At 32.9% G+C, this 10192-nt stretch overlaps 1 protein-coding gene across 1 annotated transcript; it reads left to right on the top strand.

Moving 5' to 3' along the window:
* The first annotated feature begins 1270 nt into the window (after positions 1-1270).
* On the top strand, positions 1271-4406 carry LOC103486112 (60S ribosomal protein L35a-1-like). The gene is made up of 6 exons (XM_008443958.3): positions 1271-1537; positions 1633-1695; positions 1787-1822; positions 2072-2300; positions 2393-2435; positions 4139-4406. The coding sequence occupies exons 2-5, from the start codon at positions 1664-1666 to the stop codon at positions 2432-2434; spliced, it is 339 nt and encodes a 112-aa protein (XP_008442180.1). The 5' UTR covers positions 1271-1537; positions 1633-1663; the 3' UTR covers position 2435; positions 4139-4406.
* Positions 4407-10192: the final 5786 nt, after the last annotated feature.

The raw sequence follows: 10192 nt of genomic DNA, 5'->3' as shown, positions 1-10192 counted from the left end.
CTAATTAAATTTATATTAATTAAAATAAAATTAATATGAATTTAAACCATATTATATATCGTATAATATAAACTTTATATTATATTATATAAAATATAACCAATGGTTTAATTCTCTTATATGACTTATAGTTATAATATAAATTAAATCCATATTAATTTTAACCTATAGTTTATTTATGAATCTTATTCATATTCATAATAATAATAATAATAATATTATTATTATTATTATTGTTATTGTTATTATTATTTGAATTATTATTATTATTATTATTATTTGAATTATATTTATATATTAGTTTCTCTCATAAAAATTTTATATTATAATGTATTGGATACATTATAATAATTGTACCATATACAATTTATTCCCTTTAATCAATTTGAATAATTCAAATTAAACCAAAATAAATTTGATTCTTATTTATTTGGACTAACAAATAGACCTTATGAACCTATAGATTGAAACTTCAATGGTATGAAATTAATTAATTAAACCTGTTAATTAAATTAATCTCCATTCATTAACTATCAATCATTCCACTAAAGACTAACAATTGCCCTCTTCTTACTGTAGATATATTTTTGTGTCCATTAGATTTAACCAATCGATAGTGCAATAATCCTTCACAAATTGCTCGTAAGTATAGATAGGTCAAACATTACCGTTTTGTCCTTGTAGTTACATCTAACTCTTTAAGTATCGTTGATCCCTCTAATGAACAATAAGTTATAGTCTCACAAAAAATTATCCTTCACAAATTGCTCGTAAGTATAGATAGGTCAAGTCATCTATGGTCATCCTAGTGATATATGGTCTCAACTCGTGACGGTGTTAATAAGAGAGACTATTCATTTTATGGTCTGGTCTACACAAACTCTTTGTATAGGATATCTCCGTGTTGTAATGTCTTGATATGAATGATTAGGATCAAATCATTTGTAGCACTTTAGAACATTAATAACAACTACAAAGCAAGTTGTACTTGTAGTGTGATCAAGATAAGTAATCTAATCTTATTCATCTACTACAAACCATTTAGGCTATCAGTTAAACACGATCTACTTGCATCTCTTCACATACATGTTTAGGTTACAGAAGATAATCTTGGATGTTAGTTTATTGATTTTGTGGATTAATACAACTAAATGTCAAATAAAATTAAATAAATAATTGCAAAACATAAGACCACGAGACTTGGGCCATCAACCCTAATACTATATCATTACAAATTGTTATATGTACTATACATCTGCAGATCAAAGTTAAAGAATTAAATTATCGTAGAAGTTTAGGGACAGAAAAAATTATTTTTCTACTTTCAAAGTATAATAATTTTAAAACTATTTACAAAGAAGTGAAAAGAAAAGTATTTTCAAAGAAAATATTGAAAACAACAAAGTTAACCAAACAGCGAAACCCTAGAAGTGCTCTAAATCATTTTCCCCATTATAAAAGCTTCCTCTTCTACTAGCGGCAACCTTCTTCTTTGAACAGCAGCTCCATCTTCCTCACTTCAACCTCCAAGTCTAAGGTGATTATTCCTCTAAGATTTCCTTGTTTTTCCCTTCTACATATTGTTTTCACTTGACTTCCAATCTCAGTTCTTTGTTTCTTTGTTCTAAGCAGTCGTTTTTCAAAACCCTAGACTGCGACAGCCATGGTGAAGGGAAGCCAGGGAGAAAGAATCAGGTATATGTCCAAACCCTAAATCAAACGTTATTTTATTTTATTTACTATATTTTTTTTTCATGGATCTGCTAATGTATTGTGCCTGTTTCAGACTCTACGTCAGAGGAACGGTTCTTGGATACAAGAGGTAATTGGTTTCCTTTGATATGGAATATTGGGTTGTTTTTTTTTTTTTTTTTTTGCAATGAATAAAGGGTACTTCTTATCTGGATTATAGTTAGGAAAACAGAAAATGTTGAGAAAAGGGTACTTCTTAAGCTTATTTCGACGCTGAGAAAATAGGTGTAACCGGAATTGTAATATGCGGTAGATTTTGTAATTAATTACTGAAGAATATAGTTTGTGCGAGAGCTGAGAATTTGGAATTGATGTTTAGGTCGAAGTCTAATCAGTATCCAAGAACATCCCTGATTCAAATTGAAGGGGTGAACACCAGGGAAGAGGTCGCATGGTATGCTGGAAAGCGCTTGGCATATATTTACAAGGCCAAAGTGAAGCAAAATGGAACTCACTACCGATGCATTTGGGGCAAGGTTTCCAGGCCTCATGGTAACAGTGGCATTGTCCGAGCTAAGTTCAAGTCAAACTTGCCCCCAAAATCCATGGTAAAGTGGAATGACTGCATGTTTCTTACTATCTGTTTACATGTGGTGAATTGGGATATGTTTTCTGATTGACTTGCTGGAAAATTTTGCAGGGTGACAAAATTAGGGTGTTTATGTACCCCAGCAATATATGAGGTACACTCCCCTTCTCCACTCTTTTGGTTTTAGAAATTGTTAGTTGGCATTTCCCTTTAGACAAATCATCCATTCTGTTCATCTCAATCATGTGGTTTTAATAACTGCAGTACACTTGATATGACACGGATTTTACTAGTTTTCTTTTCTGATATTCAATTTTTTTTGCTTTGTCTTTACTTAATGGTCTTTCTGATGTAGAACATGCATGCCAATTAACATTTCATTTGCAATTATCTCTGTGCTTTTCTGTTCTTGGGTGCTGTTTTCTATCTTATTATTGTCCGTTGATTTCAGAATGATTATGTATGGATTGTTTTGTTTCTTCAATTTCTAATTAGTGTTTGATGGCAATCTGAAGTCTGAGACATGTTTATTTTTTCTTCGCACAGTGCTGTGTTTTTTCAGAGCTGCGGTACTGTGTTCTTGTGTTTAAAAAAAAGTGTTTCTTTCAATTCATATTTTCCTCCAGTGTTTTAATTTCAATATTCTTATCTAACATTCTATTTCGTAAATGGGTTTGGTCGTTCTCAAAAAGTCACTCTTACTTGAGTGTTTTTGGCTTGTAGTTTTATTTCTTGTTCTCAATGCAATTTTTAGTTTTACATTTGGACCAAATTCTTTTTTCTTTTTTCTTTTTTCTTTTTTTTTTATCTAGTACACTTCACTTTTCACAGATTCTGGTTAGTTATTTTTTGGGAGTTGAGTTGAGTTGAGTTGGTAATTGTTATAGGGAGAGTAATTAGGACTGTTGGTGCAAATAACAAGCTGAGAAATATAAGTTAACACAAATTATGAGATGAGAATTGTGAAATAACACGAATAACGAGGCAATAAACCTCTTCAATTGTTGGTCCACCCATCTCAATTACATGTCAGTTGTCAAATGCCCCCATAGTGGTTATGTTTATGGGGATTTCATATGAACCATTAGAAGCCAAAATTGAGTGTAGTTGTATTGGGTCAATGTATATTTTTTCTTTTGTTATATTATTATTTTTACAGTGCTTCATCTTTAGGTGATAGTTTCGGTTAAACTTCATAAGATGATGATTTTGCGTGTGTTGAATGTGACGTTTGTGATTTTTTTCACTTGAACTAACAAGATTTGACTATGAATTTCAGACTATATTTTCTTCATTTATTTGTCTAACTTATCTGTTGGGTTGTTGTATGATGATCATGTAATTGAAATTCATCTCATTGCGTGCACGAAAAGTTTCATGAACTTTTTAGGTGATGTTTTTAATATTTCATTCCTTTTACACTTGATGTAAATCTGAAGCTTCTACCTAGTATGCCTGGCTTTTTCTTGGTCAATTGTTTTATTTTTCTATATCATTTTCTTAGAATAAATATTTTTCAATGTCATCAATCAAGACTTCACAAATTGTTATTCTTCGACCAGTGTTCTTCCATGAACTAGGGTTTTGTTTTCTGCTAGGATTTATAAATTTATTTGTTACTTTTAAGTAATTCTTCTCAATGTCTGTTAAAAAGGTACTAGATCCTTTGTTGATTAGACTAACGATTAAAGTTTTTAATTTGAGCAATTCAAATTGGCATCATTTCTATGTTGTGTGAATCAAATTAATAGTTGAACCCATTGGGTATATTTGCCGAAACTTGTAAAACCCGACGCCTTCATAATGTTTGGCAGTATGGTTTATGTATTTTTTAACCTCGTTTATTATATCTTGCAGTTCCTCTGATCAGCTAGCTAGAGGTCAGGTTTCATTTCTTTGTTGACTTGGGGTGGATCCATATTTTTGATTTACGACTTCCTATCGGACCCAATGTTTAGATGTTTTGTTTTCATGTAAAACTTCAGTAAGTTTGGAGTGTTCATTATGGAATATTACTTTCAATTTTGACGAAGTTTCATTTTACATCAAGGCTTTTCTGCAAAGACATGCTGAGCATCAATGGTGGTCACTTCACTTGCATTATTATGAAGTGTTTATTTGTCAATCTAAATTCTTTATTTGTATTATTTTGAAGGGGTTGACGTTACTTGATATCATTGACTGTTAAACTTGATGCCACCATTCACGTTAAATTGAAAAATTATGTTGGTATAATCTCTCAATTGAGACCCTTTGGATATAATGCATGGTCATTCTATGAATTTTCTTTTGGACACCTTGGAAGGTTAGGTTGTTTTGTGAAGTAAGAAATAAAGGAATAAAAGATGAAACAGGAAAGAAAAGTAATTAGGAATGGGCTATCTTACTGCCCCCTGAAGTTAATATTAGTTTGGCAGATTGTTGAGCAATCAATTTCTTTGAAGTTCCACGTTTATTTAATTTGCACTTGATGAACTCCTGTTGTGACACATCAAAATGAGAGGTTTAGGTAATTATTAAAATCTTTAAAAAGAAGAATATCTATATCAATGAAAACTACCAAGATGGCTACCATATTCGGCAAGATTACATACAGAAAAAAATAATAAAAATAAAAATAAAAATATCCGTGAAGGGTTACTCATGAATGGATTGCACTCAAAGTATCTTTAAGTTAGCATATTGTAATGCGCCCATTACATTAATATAATAGCTCTCCTTATTTAGCAGTATCTAAATGTATTTAGATTAGGAAAGAAACAAACCACCCATTGGAGAATAGAAAACCTCAGTGCAAAAATTCCTTAGATCAAATGTGTGTAATTTCAGTTGAGTTGGATTCAAATAAATAAATAAAAACTTAATGGTTTGGGTGGGTTCATTCATTTACCTAAAATAAGCTAAACGACTTGAACTTTTTATTAATTTTAGAATGCATATACTTTTTACTTATAATACAATTATATATCCATTCTTTTAGTCTTCTCCAATTTGTTACTTTAAGATAATTTTTTTTTAAATAACTCTTACAAATAGTTTTTTAGGACTTTGTAAGAAATGTTTTATTATATAAGTTGATATTGAGTTGCTAATAGAGATGGGCATGATCCATCGAAAACAGAACTGAAGAACCAAAATCTGACGAACTGAAGGTGATTGGTCAAAAATAATAAAGTGTTGGGTTGGTATCTTTTCAAATTGATTTTTTTTTTAAGATTTATACTAACTTATACAAATCGACTAGTCAACTAACAATCAGTTAGTACTTCTTTACGGTAGAGGTCAGTTTGAATATTTATTAATATAGAAGGCATAGTCGGCTTGGTGATGGTTTGGTTGGAAAATCAATTTCGATCGATCGAAGCTCACCTCTAGTTGAAAATTTGAACAAAATCAACCCAATGTTTCATCCACTATTCCGTTGCATTCAATTTCCAAGGTATTCAAGAAAAGTAATTTGCAGAAGAGAATCTTTTCCATAGATATTGGAACGAGAGATTTGTACGATTTACGTAAAGAAAAGAAGAAAAATTCCAAGTCCAAAGTATGTAGCCAACAATTGAAAAAAGCGACGTCCCAATATGAAAAAAATGGCTTTCTTACAAAAATAATCGATATGTGTTGATACCAGATATATAAAATTTGGAATTTCAACTTTGTTTTTATATTGTTTTAAAGAGTAATTATAATAAATAGCAATTTTAAAAATAATAATTAAATATATAACAACATTTTTAAAAAATTGCAAATATAGCAAATTACGGATAGACTTCTATCAATAATACTTTTATAGTCTATTACTAGTAGATGGTCTTCATTAATAGACTTTAACAGATTTTGCTATATTAACAATTTTTTTTTAAATGTTGCTATATATGCTAATGTTTTGAATTTAATTGTTATATTCAATTATGCCTAATTTTAATACAGTGAATACAATCTCTAATACATGATTATTTGATGTTTTCTCATGAAAATTAAAAGTTAATTTTTATACTTGTTGATCTTCTTGAATAATCGACCTTTGGGCTTGATGGTCTTCCATTTGTGCTTGTTGATCTTCATGTATTGACCTTTGATTTGTTGATCTTTTGGAAAATTGATCTTCAGACTCGTTGATCTTTTATGGATGATCAATTTTTAGGTTTGATGGTCTACTCAAATTCGCACAACTTGAGGAGAGTTATATTCCTCAGATCTTTAAGGGTGTGTTTGGGGGAGGGAAAGAGTTATGGGGGAAAAAGATTATGATAATCTTAGGATTATAATAATCCTAGTGTTATGATAATATGTGTTTGGGGGAAGAGTTATTATTGGTAGTGTTATTATAATATGTGTTTGAGGGAAGAAATATGAAATGTAGTGTTATAATAGTATGTGTTTGGGAAAGAGATTATTATAGTAGTGTTATAATAATATGTGTTTGGGGGAAGAATTATTATTGTAGTATTATTATAATATGTGTTTGGGGGAAAGATTATTATTATAGTATTATTATAAAATGTGTTTGGAGGAAGAGTTATGAGTGTAGTATTATTATAAAACTTGTTTGGGGCAAAGATTACGTTAATTAGATTTATGTTATTTTTTTTAAATAAGGAATGTTAATATAAGAATAAAAATATATAATTTATTTTTTTCTATTCATGATCAATATTCAATTATGTAATTGGAATAACCTAAACATAATTATGTAAATAGGTTTTCAAAAAAAAAAATTTACGTACCCTGTGAGTAACAAATATGCATTTTATAAAATAATTATATTGAGTCCCATTTAATAATTTTGTTTCTTCTCTTATGTTATGTCGTGCAAAATTAATTCGTAATTCGTAAATTGATTAGCGCATTTAAACCAAATTATTTCCACGTATACGCAGCTTATAAATATTGTAAAAAAAAAACTTCAACGAAAACACTACATTAATAGGATAATACAACAATTGATACCATTACATTTGAAAGCGAAATGAAAATACAAACTAATTAACTTCAACAGAATTTCAAGTTCGTTATATAATAAGACATAACAAGTTAGAAGAAGAACATATAGTCCAAGTAAGAAAAGTTTCATTAATACAAATACAACAAACAAACTAGTCATCGGTTTTCTTGAAGAATGATGCTGCAGTACGGGTACTTCATATTGTCGGGAATTTCAAGGAAAGCTTTCATGTCATCGACGTTACGCATAAGTATACGCATAAAGCGACACCTATCCATCAATGTGAGCTCAGGGATGGCCTCCAACTGTCGAACAATCTCTTGACGTGTTTGGGTTGCGTCTTGACGTTGTAGGATAGGCCATTCAGCAATGCGATGAAGTTGTTCATTTTCGTACTCGATGGCAGTACGAACTATGTCCCCACTATCTGTGGCATGTTCTGTACGTTTCCGCTTAGACCCGCTTGAAACATTCTTACGTTCACTGACCCTAGCGGTTCTGGTTTCCATCAAATCATCAGGCGACATGTTCAATCCCGGACTGTACATTGGGGAGAAGTTCGTATCTGGCGCAGCGTCAGCAACAAATGCGTCATACCCAACAGGATCGTTTGACCCAATGTCCGCAAAACTCTCAGCCCGACCTTCTGTTGCACGATCTTTGCGAAACACGTAAGACAGTTTGTCATAGTGGACAAACGACTTATTAAGGAGGCCTTTCGCCGCCGGATGACTCTGTATAAGTGCAATAATAAATTATTAGTCCATGTATTGAAATAATAGTACAAGTGTTCAAATGACTACTAACGCACCTTTACCCAATCGTCAAAGACTTCTTTCTCAGCGACGATGCATTTTTTTTCATCATTCCACCCAAAACCACTACAGTTTGGGCCACACATCTCCGCAAGTGCATGGAACATTCTCTTCATCAATTTGATTCGGCTATCGATGGTTGAAGCATGGATATTACAACCTGGGATCTTGAAGGCCATCATTCTCGCCAGTTGATTTAAGTACCCGGGACAAAAGGTCCCATTGTCGGACCTTCACCCACCAGCATTGACCAACTCCACGAGGCACTCCACGAGGCTTGCCTCTTCCTCTTTAGTCCAAGTATGTTTAGGTAGTCTCGATGAACTTGTCATGCTAGAAGTCAAACGCAAACATATTAGTTTCATTAAGTTCCGTATGATTAGATTAGATACATACGATTAGTTTCATAGTACAGTGAACTCCTATTGAAAAACAGTTTGGCAGTAAGTTACTTCCGTCACCAATACATTCAAAATAATCATATTCCAAAAACTATGACAAAATATGACCTATTGCAATCACTACTTAAGTATGAAAATGAACGGGGAACGTTTAATTTTTCTATTGGTTACGCAACTCCCATTCAGTAAACATTTCTTCTGCAAGGTCGTCCCTCCATTGACTCCACTCATTCGACGTCTCTATGTAATGTATGTCATCGGCGGCAATAGTCGCGTGGGTGGAATCAACTTCATCTATGTTGTCTTCTATATCAAAGTTTGTCATCTCCCTATTGATAAGGTTGTGGAGGAGACAACATGCGAGTATTGTGCAACATTGAACTTCTACAGGGTAGTATGACTTTTTCCGCAGTATCGCCCATCGACCCTTCAAGACACCGAATGCTCTTTCGATTACATTACGAGCAGATGAATGCTTCATATTGAAGAACTCTTTCGACGTTGAAGGTGCATTTTCAGGGCCACGCCATTCTTGCAAGTGATAGTGTTGGCCTCTGTATGGTGCTAGGAAACCCTCCGCATTTGGGTACCCGACATCAACCAGATAGTAATACCCTGTAACCACAATGCACGATTAAAATGTTGCAGTTGTTACTTGCAAAATTGCATTCATAGGTACAATGCCGTTGTTACTTACCTTTGGGCACCTTCAGCCCATTAGGTCTTGAAAGGGCATCACAGAGGATGCGTGAGTCCGCAGCTGATCCTTCTCAACCGACAAGTATGTAAACGAAATCTCCTTTCGTGTCACACACGCCAAGTACATTTATGGCCACCTTCCCCTTGCGTGTTCTATACCTAGCCCGATCACTTGCTGGAACATTCACTTTTATGTACGTTCCATCTAATGCACCTAGGCAATTCTGCAACGCATAACTCAAAATTATTGAGAAGAACTAACGTCGTTGTGTTGGAAGTACGTAGTTCGAGATAAATGTGTACCTCAAACCACCTCCATCTTTGATCTGTGCAATCATTAGGCACTGGTTGTGGTTTTTTCAAAAGCTCCTGATGAAGTTGAATGACGGCCAATAAGACCATGTTGAAATGGCGGGAAATTGTCTCACCCGACCGTATGAACTCTCGTTGAATGACACGATTTTTCACGTCGTACGCAAGAATGTGGAGGAACATTGCTACCATCTCCTCAACATCGACGACTTCCGTCGACGTTAGTGCAGCAATGGTCCTCAGTAGGTGACACAAAATGGCGAAACATCTTCGGTCCATTCTCGTACTTTGGAGACAGACAAGGTCTGAGCCATGAATCATGCGAAAGTAAGCTAACTGTCTAATCCTATGCCTAGTTTCATACGGGATGTGCGTTATCTTCTTCGTATCGTTCTTCAAGAGCTCCAACATTAGTAACAACTGTCGTTGGGATGCTATGAACGCATTTACAATAGACACCAACTCATGTTCATCTATTATAAATTATAGATTCACACCCTGTTGGAAAATAATCCTAAGAACGTGTTAATTTCGAATGTTGTTAATGTAATCACCTACTACCAATCTAGGTTTTGAAATTTTGGAAATATCTTCAAAGGTAAACTAAGTTAATATGTTTACAAATTAAGTAATTGACTTGTACTACTTTTTTGAAAAAAAGTTCGTGCAAACTTCATTACGTATATTTGGAAACACATTTTTTTAAACTAATTACGTGTTCGTCCATTAGAAACACATT

Source organism: Cucumis melo, chromosome 8 (assembly GCF_025177605.1).
Source record: "Cucumis melo cultivar AY chromosome 8, USDA_Cmelo_AY_1.0, whole genome shotgun sequence".
Taxonomy (NCBI): domain Eukaryota; kingdom Viridiplantae; phylum Streptophyta; class Magnoliopsida; order Cucurbitales; family Cucurbitaceae; genus Cucumis; species Cucumis melo.
Note: the sequence above shows the minus strand (reverse complement) of the source record. Positions and strands in the feature narration are given on the sequence as shown.